At 33.5% G+C, this 22,140-nt stretch overlaps 1 protein-coding gene across 1 annotated transcript; it reads left to right on the forward strand.

The window, feature by feature from the left end:
- Window positions 1-180: 180 nt before the first annotated feature.
- Window positions 181-22,132, forward strand: LOC134233645 (uncharacterized). The gene is made up of 5 exons (XM_062715636.1): window positions 181-351; window positions 16,277-17,716; window positions 19,484-19,634; window positions 19,842-19,974; window positions 20,062-22,132. The coding sequence occupies exons 2-5, from the start codon at window positions 16,293-16,295 to the stop codon at window positions 20,934-20,936; spliced, it is 2,583 nt and encodes an 860-aa protein (XP_062571620.1). The 5' UTR covers window positions 181-351; window positions 16,277-16,292; the 3' UTR covers window positions 20,937-22,132.
- The last annotated feature ends 8 nt before the right edge of the window (window positions 22,133-22,140 follow it).

The following is a 22,140-nucleotide window of genomic DNA, read 5'->3' on the forward strand; positions in this document are numbered from 1 at the left end:
CGCAACTTCCTGGACCTGTTTTTCCGACCATTGACGGAGAGACCCGAGATGTTGCGATTGATTCCTGCCTAATGCCAATCCACTTTCTTTCGCAATAACCTTCGCTGTTTAAGAGTTCAAAGTGACAATGATAATCATAAATGCGCCGTAGTTGTTAAAATTGTTAAAAACATACGTGCTTTTGGATTATTTGTCACGTGATTAGAGTTTACATTCCCTGATTTACTGGGTAGATCAGTCATACATATCTTATTTCAGACAGACTAGATCTACAGGTATAGGATGCTAAATATGGAAAAGGAACATAGTTAAGGATTCAGGCGTGGTCACCAAGGATTTCATTTAAGTCAGGTATGGTTTAAAATAATTTCTTCAGATTATATTCGTATATATTATGAGGATATTGAAATAAAAAAATTCACAATTTAATGATTTTTAAATTGGTATTTGATTTTAAAAAAAATTAATACCAAAACAGTTAATAAATTTTGACATGGGATCTCCATATCGTCTGCAGAGCAGAGCACTCTTCAAGACACTCCACCCACCCAGTAATTATCCGTCTCTCCGTCCGTCCGTCACATTTTATATTTCCAAATCTTTAAGAGATATTGAAATATAGTGTTTTGCTCATAAATTGTCAAATTGCTTGTCACCGTATGCTTTAACATCATGCCATTTTTAATTTCTTTTCAAAATAGTTTTTAGAGCATAAATACAGCTTTATTATTAACATACAGCTTACATTTAACAAGGAAGTCTAAGCTAGCTACCTAGTTATACACTGTTTGTATAATAAGATATTTAAGCTATTTAAAAACAAACAGGTAAACTATCTTGACAGTTCACTTGATCTCGACCTTGAATCTTTTTGTGCAAAAATATTTTAATCGGTTAATTCTAAACATGACTTATAAAATTTGAGAGACAGTCACTTTCGATAGCTAGCATATACTTGATATACGAGGGTTGTTAGAAAATTTTAAGATAAATTTATTTGTACTTGTTTGATGAATGAGATATATGATGAAATTTCCATATCTTGCCTATTATTTTTTTTAAAGTCAGTCAGAGTCCATTTACTATACATTTTTGAAAATATACATGTATTGATTTCACTTTGCGGTCTTAGGATTCAAGGAGCAAATTATTTTGACGTTAGTCGACGTACGTGACAACCTAATTCGTAACCTTGGAATTGAGTAGACATTGATTCAAGATCTCAATGAATTAAGATTTTAGTGAAATCTTGAAATCAATGTCTACGTGGTAAAGCAATCAGGTATATAGAAATTACGCAAAATCGTTCATGTGATATGAGCTGGGTATTGGCGTATCACAGAGGTTAATTATCAACAATATCAATCCTTCCATTCTTGCAAAGCTTTATGATATGCCATTTTCAAGATCTTGGTCCTAGTTTCGTGCAGACAATCCCCAGCAGAAAGAAAATTAAGTCTCTCACGGTCATGTTGTTGCCCACACATTTTTTTTTTGTTTTTCTCGGTGCAAATTTTGCCGTTCTTGACTTTACTGTACGCATGGGTCATCTATACTTAGCAATGAAACAGTAACATCCCTCAAATTTAATTCAAAATTTCGCCATGTGATGTTTTATGAATATTGTAGCGACATGTCACTGGTGAAATAATTGATATGTACTACAGTAGACCAATTTCAATTTCAGAAAAAAGTCTGTCACAGTTAAATTCCATAGCACCACAGTTAAAAATATCAGCGCTTTACTGGCGTTCAGATTTTAGAACGCAGTTCGCAATTTGCAATTCAAAAGTGAACTGCGTTCTAGAACGCAGTTCGCAATTCAAAATTTTAACATAAGCTTTGTGGTCTGAAATTTTGAGGGTGGGGTACTAGGGGTCAGATACCACTTCTATGAAAAAATGGCGATGGTACCTTTCCTTTGACCTCACTTTTCCGAAATTAGCCTCAAACTTAATATGCTGATGATGCATACTGATGTAAACATTTCAACTACATCAACATTTTGACCTTAACATTTCATTTGACCTGGACCTTACTTTTATCAAATGTGTTTATGTCAATTTCAAAGAAACCATTCATAATGTTTTTTTTCAGCTTTATATGCTGATACATACGGATGAGAGCTTTGTGGCAACGCACTTTGAAAAAATTTTTCAAAGTGCGTTAAAATTGGGGCAAAATCAACGCACTTTGAAAATTTTTTTCAAAGTGTGTTAAATTTGGGACCAACTCAATGCACTTTGAAAAATTTTTTAAAGTGCGTTAAGAGTCTACATCAATATATTTTACCATGGAGACACTTAACGGACTTTGAAAAAAAATCATATTTAGTCATGGAAAGATTTTATTTGTTATTTATCTTTCAGAAAACTAAACCTAACCCTAACCTCAAAAATGAATTGATTTTACTCCCGTCGAAAAGAGGAGAAGACGGGTATAAGATCCCTAAGTCCAAATCTTTATCTTTCCAATGCATAGGTGTCGGTAACAAACGGAGGAGGGGAGCAATAAACCTAAAAAAAGGGTACGCTGCATTTTCAATGCTTATACAATGTATATATATTTCCAAAATAAGTGGGGGGGGGCTTAGCCCCCCTCCCCTCCCCTGGCCCTTCGCCCAGTCTCGATGTCTATGCTATACTCAAAGCATTCATATAATTATATATTTACCTAACTGGTATGACGTTGAAAACTTTCAATAATAAATGAGTTAATTAAAACAGATGAAAACTAGAAATTTTTAAGTACAGTAAAACGTATGAGAGAGAAAGAATTTTCATAGTTTTGAACAATCAAATTGGCCCCTTTTTATTATGATAAATGCTAAGTTGCTTGAAGCTGTCCTCTGTTAGTGCCCCCTATACACCTTTACATCTACTTATCAAAGACTAGAATTAAAAAAAAAAGAAGAAACGAATTAATGAACTTATTAAACAATCGTCACTCTCTTTTCCAAGACCCTTTAATTTTCCCTTAATTTATTTTATCACAACCTTCAATATTTAAAACGTCAATATCTCAGGTCCTACAGTGACTTTATCATTAAAAAGTTATCAAACCAGGATCTGTTATTTATCATACCGATTATTTGAAGGAATATTGATCAATCTTTACATTTTTTTCAAAGTGCGTTAATATGGTCGATATTAACGCACTTTGAAAAAAAATTATTTTTTTCAAAGTGCGTTAGCTTGGTCCCAAATTTTAAAGCACTTTGAAATTTTTTTTCAAAGTGCGTAATTTTTCAAAGTGCGTTGTAACACCCCTAGTACCCCACCCTCAAAATTTCAGACCCCAGGGTAGGGGACTTCGATGTCACTGAGCCCGATATTTATTCGTATAGTATTTTATGCCTCCTCTTTTCCCAAAATGCCATGAAAAAGGACAAAAGACAAATGTATATTGAAGTTGTTTATTCAAAATAAAGGTTTTGATCAATAAACAAAAGTAGTTAATATATAATGTTACCAACAAAATGGACAGTTGTTCTTTACACCTATAAAATATTTTTAAATAAAAATATATTGGCCGAAAACAATTGTAAAACATGTATATACAGTTTTCTTCATACATCCAGAATTTAACATGTAAATACAGAGAGTATACAATGTATAGAATCTTATAAAATTGGTACAGTTGGGGCTAAAAACTGGAGGGCCATATCTCAGAAACAAGAGATCATCATTTTTTCATAGAAGTGGTATATATATCTGACCCCTAGTACCCCACCCTCAAAATTTCAGACAACACAGCTAAAGTTAAAATTTTGAATTGCGAATTCCGTTCTAGAACGCAGTTCACTTTTGAATTGCGAATAGCGAACTGCGTTCTAAAATCTGAACGCCCGCTTTACTACATTGTAGTAGTTCCGCAGCAGAAAAAAATCATTGCCATAGTAGAACTGTCGACTAATTTGCAAAACCGTTAAGTTACTCTAATTAAAGCCAGCCTTTAGAGGCCACAAAAAAGGATTTTTTCCTTCTCCTATAGAAGTTTTGAAATAAATTCTGCTATATAAAAATTTAAAAACAAGTCGACACACAAAGGATCATAATAAGCGCCATTGAAATTCTTCCATATAACCCAGTGAACTTGAAATAAAAGACACCACAGAATTTGCCAAATCTGTTTCATATTTGGATGTTTAACTGACTTGAGATGAAAATGGCCAATTCACAACTATACTTGTAAAAATTTCTAAGTCCCCACTTTTATTTTTTCAAAAGTTCGAAACCATAACATCAATGTATTAGTTACTTACGATTTTGCCTTTAATTTGCAATACTTATATGTCAAGGCCAAAAAAATTGTAATCGAATGTGTAATTACTCGACCGTGACCGTTTTTGTTGAAAAGCAGGAAGTTCGAGTTCCATATGTTTTCGGGTGTATTCTTCATATCTTTTACTTCCATGTGTTCTCCATCTTTAATTGATAACGAAAAACAGAAAAAAGTTTGATTAAAATGCGGTGTATGTCCACACAACAATGTGAAAGCGAAGTTGAAATGATCAAAGCTGGTCGTAGTTAACGAGAGTTCTGTTTCCTTTCACTGTATGACTTTATTTTACTTAAAACCTTTATAATTATCGCCCTAAAAACCTACAAAGCATGCATGAATTCCTTCTTATCATTAGAAATCGCTAGATTTTCAACAAACACAACAAAATAATCCTAGAGTTTACCCGGAAAAATCAATGGAACCGGAAGTGCCCTCTCCTCAATGTCAAACTGGAGGAGTGGGGTACACATGTAATAAGACATTATGTAACCTTTGTTAGCAAGGCACAGGCACTTTCGGTAAGCTCCCTTGTCATCCTAATCTCAACCCTAATTAACATGTATGGAAGAAGATAAACCGCAGTTTGAGACAGCTGTTCCAGCAGCAGAATCTAGCGGAACTAGAGGACGACCTTGTCTCCTCATGGAAAAACAGTACATTCAATAAAATAATTTTTCTGAAGTAGTGTAAACTCTCTGAGGAACGATTGTCTTGCTATGAATTCGTTTGAATGGAGGATAATGCAGTATTTAATGTTGTGAATTTTTAATTCTAGGGTGCCTTAACATTTCTGCATATTGTGTTAAAGTGCTTCAATAAAATAAATTAAGTGAGAAAAAGTTGTATTGCTACTTTTTTATTCTGTAAACCTATTAAATTATGCTGTTATAATAATTTAATATAAAATCGGTGTAAAGCAAAAACTTGCCTGGGGACTTAGAAATTTTGACTAGTATATATTGTATAACAATTAGCTCTTGCATTGTCAACTTTCCTTATTTGTATGCTCTACACATGATCAATTTCTAAAATGAGGTAAATGACAAGCAAGTTGATGAAACAAGAATATCAGCAGTCTCGTTAAAAGTCATCATTTCGTAAGTTCTATGGTCGATACAATGACTTTATCAGCAAATACAATTTATCATTGAGTCAAATGCTGACTGACGATTTTCATACTAATTGTAAGTCCATTTTTTTTTTACACTGAATTGACGATGGATTTTCCCGTTATTTCCCGAATATGACAAGGAGCACACGGTGGGTGTGACCGGTCAGCAGGGGATGCTCACTCCCCCATGGCACCTGATCCCACCACTGATGTTTCTGAGGTCCATGTTTGCTCTGCTCCAATTTTTTTTTATTGTTTTATGGACTTTGATATTGAAAACTGTTCATTATCTCCATATCTTCCATATAGTGATATTCCGCTATCACCTGCAAAGTGTAAGTACATCTTCCACCTTAATTGATTGAAATTGATTCTAAAGAGCATGCCATGAGTACCGTCAAATTGTAAACCAAGGCAGGCTATAAACAGATAAGACGAAGTTACTTGGATTTTCACATCATTTCAAGTCAGCTTTTCTATTGTCGTTAAAATTATCTTTTTAAAAAAAATAAAACGTAGTACATATATTATTGGGTCGACTTTCGGCTGACATGTTTTATGATTACTCTTGTGCATTTTTGTGCCCCGCCATGAACATGGTCGGGGCAAATAGAGATTGCCATGTCCGTTCCTTCAGTCGCGCTTTGCTTTTAGCTGAGTTTGTAATACAGTCACGAAGAATATCATATTTCTGTTATATTATACCTCATTTTCATTATTCTACACAACGCATTATCTGATTGGTTCTAGATTGTCATGTGATCGGGTCATAAAACTTCATTTTCAGAGTTGTCGGCATGCTTTTTATTATAATCCACCTCTTCGGGTATTCAGTGCATTTTCCCGCAGTAGTTATCGTTCGTTGAAAGAAATCTCCCGCGAGTAGTAGACGTCACAATATACTGATGATTAGTGATATGCACGTGTCAAAGGTTTTCAGTAACTATTATTTTACGTTAATCAAAGTACTGAAGGCACTCATGGGAGTTGAACATGGTGTAAAATAAAATCTTTGATCGGGAGGTTAAGTGAGTGAACAATATTATTATTTCAAATACAGACAACTATTTCAGATTTTTTGTGTTGCAACAATCTTGAGAAAGACATTCAGAGCCATTGAATAGCAACAAAAATGCATGTTCCATAATGCTTGCCTGCCTACATTAGTCTTTTTTAATACCCCGTGCTGGAAAAGTGGGAGGGTATTTATTAATCGGAATGTCCGTCCATCTGTTTGTTACGCTTTAGGTATACCCATCTCTTATCCGCAACTCCTCTTACACCACTGAATGAAATTTTCAAAGAATCTTTATTACATACATGCACCTTCTATTGCTTTTTCATCCTACACATATTTTGGGTTTCTCATTGCAAGACATGGACACTGTCATTATATTCATATTAGAGGCGGTTGATCATTCATATAATTCACTGCTTACAGTATCTCTAGTTCATCTTCAAATTTGTAATATGTTTTTTCCTTGGCACCTCTACCCATATGTTATGAAAATTTCAGTTTCACAGGAATAATATCAATGTTGATAAAATGTGGATTTTCACACAGCATCCTTTTAAGAGCTAACAGGTTTGATGTATAAAACTTCTCTGTGAATATAAATGTATTTCAATTACACGAACATTATACATGGAGTACGTCAGAACTTTTTTTAATATTGTGAAGAAAAAAACAATGTCAAGTTAAAAAAAATATTTAATGACCATACATAAAAAAGTGGTATATGTGAGAGTTTGTGTGTGTACAAATTATCTAATATGTAAATGAGGTTTTCCTTTTAAAAAAAAATACTTCATTTTGTTGATTTCAATCGCGATTTTATGAAAACATCGGTGTCCGCTATTGGTTTTAACATTTATAAAAGACTACTAGATTTACCGCTTTTTGGCAGGTGATACTGCTGATTTACTAATAAACACGCATGTTTCCTAAAGTTTTTATGAATTAATGAATTCATGTAAACCAAGAAAATGATCATGAAAAGTTTGAATAAATTCTGTGCCCTGGTAAAACTGAAATTGCTAAAAATTCAAAATCCGGGACCGTCGGGCGTCGAGAAGACTTCAAGTTTTCAAGTTTTTATTTAAGACAAAGACCCCAACTGGGGTATATGAATACAAATAATACAACTTTTTTACAAATAAACAAGAATGCATGAAAGAATGAATGGTACTAATGTTATTTACATGTACAATTCACATTTAAAGTTCAAATAATAAAGTATAGAAGGCCCCTGCTTATACAAAATAAAACTGTATGTATTTATAACATTTGTTAAGTAGTAGTTTTGGTATTTATATTAACATATTACTGACAATAAAATTTTACAAAATTTGGCAAGCCCCAAAATAACTTTAGTATCCTTACAATTTAATAAGTCGTGAAATTTGATAACATTAGGGTTAGTATAAAAAATATTTGGAACAAGTTTTTTTCGTTCACTCTTGAAAAAAGAACATTCTAAAAGGTAGTGGAATTCATCTCCTAAATTGTTAGAGGAACAAAGATCACAAATACGATCATCTCTATCAACTCCCCAAAATCGACCTTTTTCAATAGGAAATCTGTGATTCATACATCTAAATTTACATAAAGCTTTTCTCAAATCCTTTGGTAAATATATCAAATAATTTTCAAAATAATGTTCTAATTTAAATATCCTATGATTAAGGGTTTTTGGCATCTCAAAAATACAGGCATATCAATTCTGCTTAAATTGATCAATTAATCTAGTTTTTACCAATTTTGACACCAACATTTTCTTTGGAGAAAACTGTTGCAACCATAACTCAGACATTCCACAATCATTTAGTGTTTTTTCAACATAATTAATCCACTTAGACTGCAGTAAGTCATGTTCTCTAAGTTTTAAAAACAATTTATATAAAAGAAAAGATATTTTGTATTGTTTGCCACAAACAAGTCTATGCCAAAATCCAATAACTCTGGACTTAATAAATATTTCTACTGGGTGTCTGCCTAGTTCACCATATAAAACCTGATTAGGGGTAGATTTTTTCAGATTTAGAATGATTTTGTAAAATTGTAAATATAAACTTTCTATGACATTGTTATTATCAAATCCCCATACTTCACAGCCATAGAGTAATATGGGTGTTACCATACTGTCAAAAAGTTTCAGTTGAATATCTAAAGGTAAATCCAAATATCTTACTTTTTTTTAGTAAACTGAACATAGCTTTCCTACCTTGCTCAAGTAGCTTAGTTTTATTACTAACAAAAGATCCATTACTTGAAAAAGTTACACCTAAGTAAACAAATTCATCAACAACTGGTAAGTTTTGGTTATCATATGTAAAGACTAATGATGTATTATCAGTTTTAGGTTTAAAAATAACAACCTTTGTTTTAGATGCATTAACTTGCAATTTCCAAGTTTTACAATACAAAAACATTGCATTTAAAGCAGCTTGTAATTGAGGTGCTGACTCAGCCAAAATTACAGTATCATCAGCATACAGTAACAAATAAAGTTTAAGGAAAATGTCTACCTCTTCAGTACTAAGCAAAAAATGTACAGCTTCTGTAATATTTGTTAAACCATCATATGCCCTAGCAATAAAATCAACAAGGTCATTCAAAAATATTGAGAATAAAACAGGTGACAAGTTTTCGCCTTGACGTACACCGACATTACTGTAAAAATACTCTGACACATTGAAACCCTGCCGGATGCACGACTTTGCATTATCATACATGCTATAAACAACTTTAAGAAAATTTCCGTCAATACTATGACGTAACAGTTTATGCTAAAGAGCTACCCTGTTGACAGAGTCAAATGCTTTTTTATAATCAACAAATGCACAATAAAGTGGCTTTTTCCGCTGTAAATAAAAATCAATTAAACACTTCAAACTGAAAATATGATCAACTGTACTATAACTTTTCCTAAATCCGGCTTGCTCCTCACATAAAAGATTCATACTCTCCAGGTATTTATTGAGTCTATTGTTCAATATTGCAGTAAACAACTTACCAAAACAACTTAATACAGTTATTCCACGATAATTATCAGGATCACTAGTATCACCTTTGTTCTTGTATATAGTACAAATAACTCCTTCAGACCAAGATGAGGGTATTATTCCAGTTTTAAAAACAAGATTATAAGATTTTTGTAAAAGTACTGATCATCTTTGTTTGCGAGTTTTTAAGAAATTCATTTAATATAAGGTCATTACCACAAGCTTTATTACTCTTAAGTGACTTAATCACCTTTTGTACTTCTTCTAATGTAATTTCAGCATTCAGATCTCCATTTAACTCTGTAATATTTTCAATATCAAAATTGTCAAAGTCATCATCACTACTGTCTGAATTTAGCTTCTTAAAATGGTCTAAAAAAGTTTCTAAGCTAACTTTATCCTTGATCGTTCTACTCTGAGTACCTGATTTGTTAATCAAAGTCCAAAAAGACTTGCGGTCATTGCTTTGCAGGTTTTTTACATTGCAAATAAATTTTTTCTTGTATATATTGTAACATTTATTAACAATTTTTTTTGTATTCTTTATTACATCTTAGTAAATTATTTCTAGACTCTGTAGTTTTCATACGCCAGTGATATTTCTTAGATTTGTGATAATTTTTGCGCTTTACATTACAATCAGCATTAAACCAAGGTTTATTAGATTTAGATTTCTTATGTTCATGATGATTAAGTTTGTAGGGTTTGACCATACCACTTGCCGAAGCAGCAACTTTAATTATTGTATTACAATCATTAATTATATCATCAACTATTTCCTGCTTAATTGCATCAAAATCCAAGGTTTCAATTCTACGGTTTAAAGCATCAATTTCTTCATCATTAAGATGATACACATAATCAGTAGTATTCTCTTTTATCCACTTAGATTTAATGCAAACATCATCATTCTCTGTGATTAGGGAATCAACCTTTTGTTTCTCCTTACAAGAATAAACAAAATGCAATGCACAGTGAACATCACTTAACATAGGATCAAAAGGTAGTACTTGAAATTCAATAATGTTTTTAAAAATAGTAGGTGAAGCTATACAATAGTCAATGACTGATGTATCTTTGCAAGTGGTATGACCCAATGCACTATCCTTACCCACTCTACCATTTACTATTAGCATGTCTAAACTTTTACACAAGTTGATTAAACGTTTTCCATAATTATTAACAGACTTATCTATATTACATCTTGTTATAATTTCTACATTGCTACAAGTATCAATATTCAATATATCAGGATTCAAAGACAAAGACTCACAAATCTTTGCATCAATATTAATAAAATCAGGTAAATCTCCAGTATGAGAATTGAAATCACCCATCAAACAGACTTTAGCATTATTCTCAGCACTTAATCTAACAACTTCAGATTCAACATCATTAAAAATGTCAATGGAACTATAACAACTACCCTCAGGAGGAATATAAACAATACCAAAAATAACCTGTTCTTTCAAGAAATTATTTTTGAAAGTAAACCATAAAACATTTTCAGTTTCACATTTTAAGAGCTCTACATTATCAAATAGTTCATTTTTAACAAACACAGCAATGCCACCTGACTTGCATTTAAATTTCTTTCTGTTTAAAAAATGTAGCCCAGTAAAATTTGCAATATTGACATCATCATAATCGTCAAGTTCTATAAAATTCACAACATCATAATTCTGACATAAATTTTCAAATTCTGGTGATCTGAGTTTAGACTTTAAACCACAAACATTTAAAGTTAAGAAATTTAAATGACTGCTGAATTTGTAAGTATCGTTGTCAGGTGGCGGCCCTAGTATTCCAAATCTGCAAAGCCCAATCCTTTGTAGTCAATCTCGTCAAACCCAATCTGGAAAAGGTCATCTGGTGAATCAACAGTTGCTTTGTCCCCGTTTTTCATCAAGACGTGAATTTTCCCATCGCGCGTATAGGCACTTCTCACTTGTTCATGGTTGCTGATCATATGGAACATCTTAGAGTGATGAGATCCTCGGCAATAAACAAGTCTTTATACTCATTGTGATTTTTCAGATCTTTTTTTGCAGTTATGATTAAGTTTCTTGTTTCTCTGTTGACAAAACGCACTATCACCTGTCTTGGCTTCCCGCCACCATTGGGCTGTTTGGTACCAATTCTATTACACAGGAACTCACAGTGATTTAACTCTACCCCAACTGCTGCAGCAATTTTTACGACCTCTGTCTTCAGATTTTCGTCATTCACCTCTTCTTTAATACCCATGATCCTGATGTTTTCCCTTCTGCCATACTGGTTTAATTTATCAGTCTCGTAGGTATTGATTCTTACCCCTGCCTTCAGCTTATTGATAACCGTCTCGTGCCTTTTAAGGTTCCTTTCAAGATTTCTATTTGCGAGCGCTCCAAGCGCAGGAAGTAGTAAGTGGACCACTTTTACTGCCATTAGATCAGACTCACTGTAGCTTGTAGATTTCGGGTTCAGTTTCAGTTTACTTAAAAGATCATCAACAAAGTTTTCATTTTCTAAGTCAATCGACTGACATGCTTCATTGAAGTTTGCACATAAAACATTAAAGTCGGAACTTTGCGAGTTCTGTGCAGGAGATTTTTGATTCTTGTTATTTCCACGGCCACCCATGTTTCAAATACTTTACATCAATTTCGATAAATGCAGATAAACACAAAAAATTATATCTACCGGCTTTCTGCTATTAAAATAAGTCGATGATTGACGATTTTTCTTGTATCTCTTGTTTTTACCACTCACGCTAGAGTTATGTGAGGATTCTAGATTTACCGCTTGCCGTAAGTATGTAGAGTTGTCGTTCGTATCTCTTTCAGTGTTTATAGATGGCGCTACACTAAAAATGAGTTCCGTTACGATAAACTTTTGAGGTTCTTTATAATTTAGTTTTACTTTGAACGAAATCTAATATTCATAATAAGATTACTTTACCTTACATTTACTTACATTTCAAATTATGAGAAAATAGATCAATTCAGAAGAAAATGACATGAACTATTTGTTGCGGATGTTTATGCATGTTTTCTGTTGAATATCATCGGAGTAAATTGGTCGACACAGAAGCCTCGCTTTCGGCTCTATATAATCAGCACAAATTACCGCGCATGTTAAATGAGTGATGACCATGGGAGATTGAACATAGTTCAACTCCAAAAAATGAAAGTATATTTGAGAGCGGTGCCGAATTTTAAAGTTTATGTTAATTGCATTGTTTTTGCTTTGTTTCGGTATAATAAAAAAAAATTGCATGATAGTGAGGAAAACATGAATATTTATTCAGTCAAGAAATATCATATTTTTCTTGGCTGAACAAATCTTCATATTTCCCTCACTATCATGCAAAAATGTATAATATTACGTTATTATACCCCCCGCTTGAAAAGCGGGAGGGTATATAGTTATCGGTATTTCCGTCCGTCTGTACGTCCGTCCGTCTGTTACGCTTTGGGGTACCCATCTCTTATCCGCAACCTCTCTCATACCACTGAAGGAAATTTAATGAAACTTTCACAGAATCTTAATTACATATTGCCATTGTGCAACCTCCTATTTTACTTTTTGATCTGACATATATTTTGAATTTTTCAGAGCAAAACATGGACACTGCCATTATATTCATATGGGAGGCGGGGGGTATCATTTAGTGAGCTCATTGCTCAAAGTACCTCTAGTTTAATTTTAGCTCTTCTGAACCATAACCTCAGAGAGCTACATGTATACATCAAATGCAATGCTAAAAATATTATCCTTTAACAAGGAGAGAAAATTGGGAAAATAAAGAAAAAGCGTACTAGTTGCGAAAAATTTTATATATTTATTTTTGATAGATATATCATTTCATTACAAATTTTTGAAAGTAAGTTTTCAATGCAAATGACGTGCATTTTATGCCACAATATTTTGCTCAATGCAAAAAAGTAAAAGGAAAAACCAAAGTTACAGTCTGAGTTTATTGTTATAATAATTAATTATTACATTTAATTTAAAGAATGTATTCTGGCAGATTGCAATTGTACAGAAAAATACGCCAATAGAGAAAATACTAACCAAAAATTGATTCTTAAGGGAAAATAAATATAATTCATTCTCGATTTTTAAAAATAAAATTATTGTAAACTAGCTGCTACTTAAAGTAGAACTTATGTCGGAGAAGTCTTTGTCACAAGATTTTCAAACTTTTCATAATGATACATTAGCACTTGCTTATCAATCAGTTAAAAGCACATGACATGTTTCCTTGTTTAATGTAGTGCAGCCAGTTAAACATGGAATGATAAATACATATTGCGACTTCACAATTTCAGTCATTTTTAGGGGTACTTGTCTTGCAAAGAAGACCCAAAATTACTTTTTTAAACATCGTTGTTTTTATTATTTATTAATTAAACAGCATTAAACAATATTTCCCGAGAATAAATTCTTTTTTATTCAATTGACATAAAAGATAAGTCCACATTTTCAAAACTATAGGCAAATGAACTCTATTTATTTTCAGTCAATTTCCCCCCTACATTTGTAAATATTTTTCAGAAGTCTTTGTCACAATGTTTTCAATCTTTAATATGATAAAGAACATACCCAAATTATTACAAAAAGTTATTAAAATATTTTCCTTTCGCCTCTAACTAATGAGAGATTGGTTATTTACCGATGTTAATATTCTTGACATTTTTGCACTTACACGGATTTTATTATTAAATGACTGTTTTGGGTTACTTACGGATTAAAAATGTTTATAAAAAATTGTACCCTTAATTTAAAAGATCATATTTAATAGAAAAATTGTTATAAAACTCCAAGAATATGAATAAGTAACAAATAATTATGAAAAAGAATGCACATCATTTCATGATAGATATCACAAAATGTACACACAAACTACAACACATACATCTTTAACTTAGACACATTTCATCAAGATATTACACTGAAATTTGTGTCTTTATAAAAAACTGCCGATTTTATTTTTAGGATTTTTGCATTCCTTAAAATAGTTACATGCCATTTACATCATAAAAAAACACTTTAAAATTATAATTTCATCACACAATCAATTATTTGACTTTGTCAACTCACAAAATGTGATTTATTAAATGAAATTGAAAATTTAATAAGCAAGAAATATATTTTAAAGTCTTAAGCATTATATTAAATAAAAATATATACATCAAAATGGGGCATGATTTTAATTTTTATATATTACTTAAAAAGTGTCAATTTTATGTTAAAAGTTTTTCCAAGACTTTCAAAAAATATTTGCTATATTTCTCACAATTCGTTGAAAGAATTCATTAAAAATAATTTCATTGCCATATTTGTGATAAGATCTACCAGCATAAAAAATTTCACTAAAACAAATGGTTTGTGTAAATATACCAGCATTCTCTAATAAAAATCAACTAAAATTAACAGAGCCGTATAAAGCTTATTGAAGGGAAAATAATAATCATTTTTAGCATATACCCAAATATACGTGTAAAATAACAACACTAGATATATTCTTGTTTTCCCAGGTTAAAGTTTTAGGAGCAAAATTTTATTTTCAAACGTTTTATATATTTACACAAATATTTAATGAAAAAAAGATATTTTTATAAATTGCATTTTCAAAAGGGCATAACTCTCACATGCAAATCAGGTATTTGAAAAATAATTAGAGACATTTCATTTGCATCAGCGGCCTATTCTCGGACCAAACTTGCATGAATGATGCATTTTTTGAAGTGTATATCAACCAAATTTGAACCAAACTTGCACGGAATGTTTAGGGATTCAAAACAGACTTGCTTCGGATGCTGGATCTGACCTACATTTTCATTCCCAAATAACTATAAGCCCTACCTGAACCAAACTTGCATGGATGATGCATCTAGGGATGGACACTACCAGACTTGCCTCGGATGCTGGATCTGACCTACATTTTCATTCCCAAGGAACTATAAGCCCTACCTGAACCAAACTTGCATGGATGATGCATCTACGGATGGACACTAATATACCAGACTTGCTTCGGATGCTGGATCTGACCTACATTTTCATTCCCAAGTAACTATAAGCCCTACGTGAACCAAACTTGCACGGATGGTGCATCAAGGGATGGACACTACCAGACTTGGTTCGGATGATGGATCTGACCTATATTTTCCAAACAAAAGACCTGGTTAAAGTTTTTGGAACAGATCAATCTCAATGAACTTCCTTGCCTAGATATGCAGGATTAACAAAGTTATGAATATTTGTTTACACTGAATATGTTTTTCATGCTAGACGTGTAGAAATGATGTCTATACGCCATGTAAGGGGTTAAACAGAACTTGCAGAACAGAATATTGTTGTCGGGATAAATACTAACTATTAAGAAAATATGATGTGAGATTAGCATTACTAACACTGATAACATTCGTCGAGGTGAGCTTCGTAATCTTTGATTATCATGTTTTTCCTAGAAAACCTTTCGCCACAAAGTATAGTTCCTGGTTTAATCCTAATTGAGTGGAATTTAATCGCGTTTTTTTCATTGAATATAGTTTAATTTGCATTGTAGAATCCAGATTTAATGTTAAAACTTAATGTTAGTTGCAGAGTGTTATGAATAAAGGTCCTGACCAAAATATGCTGAAAAGCTGATGATCGAACCTCGATCCTTAAAGCAATTTTACCAGTGTTCCGATTACTATACCTTGTCGTTTGACTTTGCTTGGCCTCTCTTGAACAAAAAGTGGCGGAACCAGTATCTAAATAAAGATTTTACTGTAGAAAAATTATATTCAGAGAAAAGGGGGCCGGGGGCTCCTGTCCCCATTTTCTAGCGTTCTACATGGTCTGGTTTAGTGCTGTAAATGATAATCTTGTTTTTTAAACTTACAGTTGAAAGAGTACAACAATGTCAGAATTAAGAGATATCAACTTTGGCGTGGATCTTATTGAGGCAGCAAAAGCTGAATATGACTTTCTAATCGAGGTTCAAAGTTTGGAATACCTTCGAAACGATGCGGTGCTGCGATATTCCATTTACAGATACGAAAAATTTTGGCTTCCACTTGTTGCCTCCCAAAATGAAAGCACCTTACAGTCTGAATATTTACACCCACCAATTGACATAGAATGGGTCTGGCACTGTCATATGCTAGCACCACACAAGTATGCACAGGATTGCATGTCGTTGTTTGGAAGAGTTCTTGATCATTCTGTTGTGAAGTCATCAGCTGGGATACAACTGACAGAAACTATTTGGTTCCGGGCTTATCCTGGTGAAACATTTGAGCTTAGCCCAGAGATAAGAAATGGAATGGTTTCTCCTACAATAAAAGAATATACGTCGCATTTCACTTTTGATCTGTTGGCAGCTGTCCATCGTCAGCAGGATTTCTATTATAACATCCATCTGCCACATTATAAAGACGACAAGTTTCTTAGGGATGCCTATGTACGATACAAATTTTACTTAAATCTAAAGAGGATACATCCAAAAGAATTTTTGGTGCCTTGTTACGATATTGATTTGCTTTGGCACACACATCAACTTCATCCGATCGATTACATTAAAGTCACAGTATCCCTGCTTGGTCGTACCCTTGTTCATGATGACACGGTGACAGACAGAAGTCCTGGATCCAAACTATCGGTGTCTGATGAGAAGACAAGAAGGCTCTGGTCAGAAACATACCATCAACATTTTTCTAAATTTGGTGCAATGTACCGAGGCGATTCTCCAAGGGGTAAACTTTATCATGTTACACAGCAAGACATCGACAAAATGTGTGGAAGAAGAGCTGTTGTCACTATTGATACAATACAAGTCACGTCATCAAGCACAAATAATGATAAAAAGATCAAGTTGAAAGTATTCAAAACAGATTCCACATCAAAGAAATCTACTCTGATTAAAAAATTGACAGGAAAAGTGGGAAACATGACGTGGAGCCAGCAAGATATAATGTTTCCATTTGGCCCGTATGATTCAACACTTGTTTTTGGGATCGAAACAAGAAACAGTATATTTGGCGGAAGATCAAAATCCGTAGGAGGGTTTCAAGAAAGATTTGGTCTTTACTTCATCCGCCCTGAGTTACAGGAAGGTGGACAATTCCAGTTTGAAAGGGACATGCAAGTAGTTAGCACATTGCCGTCTGCAAAATGTTTGGTCAGAGGGTCTTTCTTACGACCCGTTTTAGATGACATTGTACTTTCTTTGGAGCCAGGTATCTACGAAGAGGCAAATATGCCAACGAATGTTGAACAACTTTGGGGTCCTGTTCCTTTGCCAAAGTCTGACACAGAAAACAAATGTCAGGTGGCTTCTCACAGGTAACAATTCATATGTTTATACATTACATGATTTTTATTTTCTTGAACTGCTTGGTTAGTTTCCCTTGTATTTGTCGATTGTATCATTAGATGATTTTTTTTCTTCGGTATAAGTTTAATTTTCTGCATTGTCAACCCTCTTATTAAATCAGTCATACAGTTGCTGTATTTATGACATATAAGGAAACTTCGATGACGATTGTGAATGGCCGATCGATGTACTACATATCGTAAAATATAAGTAAATATTCAATGTACTACTCACATAGCCAGTGCACACTGGTATCCAATTTCTAAAAAAAAATCCAATTTCTTATTTTCAATTTTCAAGAGGTATAGTGGTAAGCCTCAGGTCTCTTAAGGGTACTTAACACGAACAAAAATTTGATGCATGAATTGATATATTTTTATGCGCCCGGATTGATAGATATATTGTTTTTCTGCTGTTTGTTTATCTGTTTGTCTGTATGTTGTCAACTTTAACCTTCGCCATAACTTTTGAATCGTGAAAGATAGAGACTTCACTAATTAAGCTCTTTCAAATGACACCAAGGTCAATGACGTTGTGACTTTGACTGTGACCTACATGCTAAAAATAGCTTTTTGTCTGCAAACTTTAACCTTCGCCATAACTTTTGAACCATGAAAGATAGAGACTTAATATTAGGTATGCATACTCCACTAAAGTTCTTTTAAATGACATCAAGGTCAATGATCCTGTGATCTTGTCTGTCACCTACATCATACTATAAATTAGTTTTTGTCTGCAAACTTAAACCTTCGCCATAACTTTTGAACCATGAGAGATAGAGACTTCATATTTGGTTTGATTTGGTACTCCACTAATTAAGCTCTTTCAAACGCCATCACGGTCAATGACCTTATGACCTTGACTGTAACTTAAAGTTTAAAAAAACTTTTTTGAACCTTCACCATAACTTTTGAGCCATGAGAGGTAGGGATTTCTTGTTTGGTATGCAAACTCCACTAATAAAGTTCTTTTTCAAATGGTACCAATGTCAATGACTGTGACCTTGACTGTAACCTGTATGCTAAAAATAGTTTTTTGGTACCTTAACCATAACTTTTGAACCATAAGAGATAGAAATTTCATATTTGGTATGCATACTTCACTAATCAAGTTCTTTCAAATCACACTAAGGTCAATGACCTTGTTACCTTGACTGTGACCTATATGCTAAAAATAGCTTTTTAAAAAACTTTGTTGCCGCCGGACGCACACTGTTTCACAAACACATCTTGTGTTTGACTGATTTTGATTTGAAACGACATAAATAATAAATCCCTGAAATATAAAGAAATCTCAGTGTTTCCTTGGTGCTTAGATATAATGACTTTGTTTTGCTTTCCATATACAATTTTGCATAAAGTCTTAACCTTATGAAAAAATCTTATACAATTCCCCCCACTATTCTTGATAAACATTATTAAGGTTACCAATTTAAATATTAATCTTTGAGAATCATTGCTGATTTCTGAAAAAAATGTTTATGTTATTTTTCCTTCAAGTGTAAAATATAAACAAAACAAACTCATGAATCTAGTAAACAAATCATGAAAAGGGCACAATACAGACCCCTGAAAATACAAGAGGTACGTGTGCCCGGGTTAAAAACGCGAATAGAGAATATATTCAGGTACTGATATGCACAGGTAATGGAGTCTATCTTATATTTTTTACTAATAATTTAAGTTTTGAATTTATGTATTCTATTCAATTTAAATTAAAGCGTTATTGTTTTATAGGTTAAGAGACCAGAATGGAAACATTATGTTTACTTGTCGATTAATACACTGTGTAAGCGTTATGACGTCAGTTGTTCATGTGTTCTATCATGACAAAATGGCTGCAGTTGCGCATGTTATCGGTTCTGATCAACTACCATTAGGAACACAGGTAGATTTAAATTAATTTGGAAATCTTATCATGAAGATGAAACGAGTCAAGCTTTTTGTGTTTTACCAACAAATATAATTAATTCCATTTTTAAAAATTATGCTACACAGACGTATAGTTTTTATATTATTATTATCGGTAAACTGTATATTGTACCGTTATATTATACAGAAAAAATCGGAATTTTCTTAATCAAATATCATGCAGGTAGGACCGGAGTGTATTTCGTTGGACCCAGGTTCTGGTGAAAGAGCGATTGTTATCAAAACTGAAGAGGGAGATTCCCAGATTCTTGTGGGGAAGTGGGACGGATTTATCAAGGGGATTCCTGGAAGCCGAGGTGAGAGAGAGAGAGAGAGAGAGAGAGAGAAAGAGAGAGAACTGTGTTTGATAAATTCAGTGTGATCAAAATTCCTTTTATTTTTAGGCAAAAGAGGAGTTAAGGGTAATCCAGGCCATCTGCGAGTAGAAGTTTTCAGAGTGGATCATAAAGGTCCTCGCCAAAAGCAAGTAATAAATCTTTTACGATACCTACCACTAGAGTTTGATGGACTTAAGATAGATTTCACGAAAGGGTTAATAACTTGCAGCAGGATAGCTGCAGGACAAGTTCTGAACTATGTTGCCCTGTCATTTTCCATTGCTCTTCTACACGTACTCTGTGTGCCTCGTCCTTCCGACTGGAAACCAGGAATGTCTCTACAACGAAAAGTTAAATCAAGAGGAGGACGAAAAATTGAAAGATTTCCAGATGAAGATATGTCATTTATGCTTGCAGCTGGTCTTCTATATCTAACACCCTCAAATCACTACATGTATCATACATATGGTGCTAATGTTTGTGCTGGTTGTGGCTCTGGAGGCATCGTATGTGATAATACTGGTGTAGGATTTGAGCAAGGGCGATGTGTTATTGATTCAGATAGAGGTGATTTTGGTGGTGGTGGTGCAGGTGATGGAGTGGTGGCTGCGGAGGCTGTGGTGGTTGCGGAGGCTGTGGTGGTGGAGGAGGGTGTGGTGGCGGTGGTGGATGCGGTGGAGGTGGATGTGGTGGTGGATGTGGAGGTGGATGTGGTGGTTGCGGAGGCTGTGGTGGTTGAGGAGGATGTGGTGGAGGTGCCGGTTGTGGTGGAGGTGGAGGTGGATGTGGTGGAAAAGGCGGATGTGGTGACGGTGGTGGATGTGGTGGTGGAGGTGGATGTGGTAGCCATGGTGGATGCGGTGGAGGCGGATGTGGTGACGGTGGTGGATGCAGTGGATGGTTTTATATTACTTTTGAAAAATATCCTTTTTATAAAATGATAATTAAGTTCAATGTATTGAACTTTATATAATTTTAAGCTCTAGACTATTGGTCAGAGATATATTTCTGGTATTCTGCAATTCTGTAACTCTTTTATGCTATTTACGAACAATATTGGTGTTTGTAAGCTCAAGTAACCCATTTATAGAATCACTTTATAAGGGCTTGTGATTCCATGAATTATTAAAAATAGTTGTTATGCAATCTTTCAATTTCATAACTTATCTTGTCATTATAACACTATTTGAATGAAGAATTAAAGGCACCTTAATATCACTGTACTTACTGAGATGACGTCATAGATTTATTTGACACGCAGTTAATTTGTGTTTGAGTGCTTAAGCTATTATTGAAGCTTGTATATATAAATTTATAAATTAAATAAGCCTAATTAACTAAAATCGAGCAATTATTTTGAATGCATTAATCAATATTTCCAGTCTTCCTGAATTAAAAGCGATTAGGTCTCATATTAAGCCGCAGTAATGCACATTTTTACAGAGATGTACTAAAATCACAGACACAACCCCTCGATAATCTCAAAACGATATCCGCTTAGCTATGAATTATGATTTTTTATACACGTGTAGATATTTTCTCTGCTATTTTGAAAAGTGCTGGGAGCAAGTTGTGCGCTGTTGCTTTTTTTCGTAATTTTACATTATTTCAATGGGTATAATCTTAATGTACAAAGATTATCAAAAGACCGCTTAATATCCGGGCATGAGGAAGTTGCTCTCAGCACTTTTTGGGTTAAGGAGTTTGTCCTAAACAAAACACAATCAATTTCATTTTAAACATTTATTCGTATATCCTTGAACTTTTACGATCTTTGTAGTTGTACATTTTTTCCTAATTTTAGACGTGTCACGTGACAAACAGCTGATGTAAGTGAAGTCGCTTTGGCCAAACTTGGCAGACCCTATGCATGCATATGCAATCGTAGAATTCCCATTGAATAAAAGCTCATGCTAATAAAAATAATATCAATTTTGTATTGATTTTTACGCAATATTTTAAGATGTATTTCCTGTGAGCGGGTTAACCTAGCTGCGATAGCTGTAATGCTACTGTGAGCATGTTGTCTGCATAAAACCAAAACAACTCTGCTGACACCTTTGAGCCAATGCATTTAGAAAAAGCGATGTTAAAGATTATGATCAATTCTTTAGTATATTACTTGGATTGAATTAAGATTTTTTT

The sequence above is a fragment of the Saccostrea cucullata genome, unplaced genomic scaffold (genome assembly GCF_032062105.1).
Source record: "Saccostrea cucullata isolate Sc308-1 unplaced genomic scaffold, CSIRO_AGI_Scuc_v1 ctg4737, whole genome shotgun sequence".
Lineage (NCBI taxonomy): Eukaryota > Metazoa > Mollusca > Bivalvia > Ostreida > Ostreidae > Saccostrea > Saccostrea cuccullata.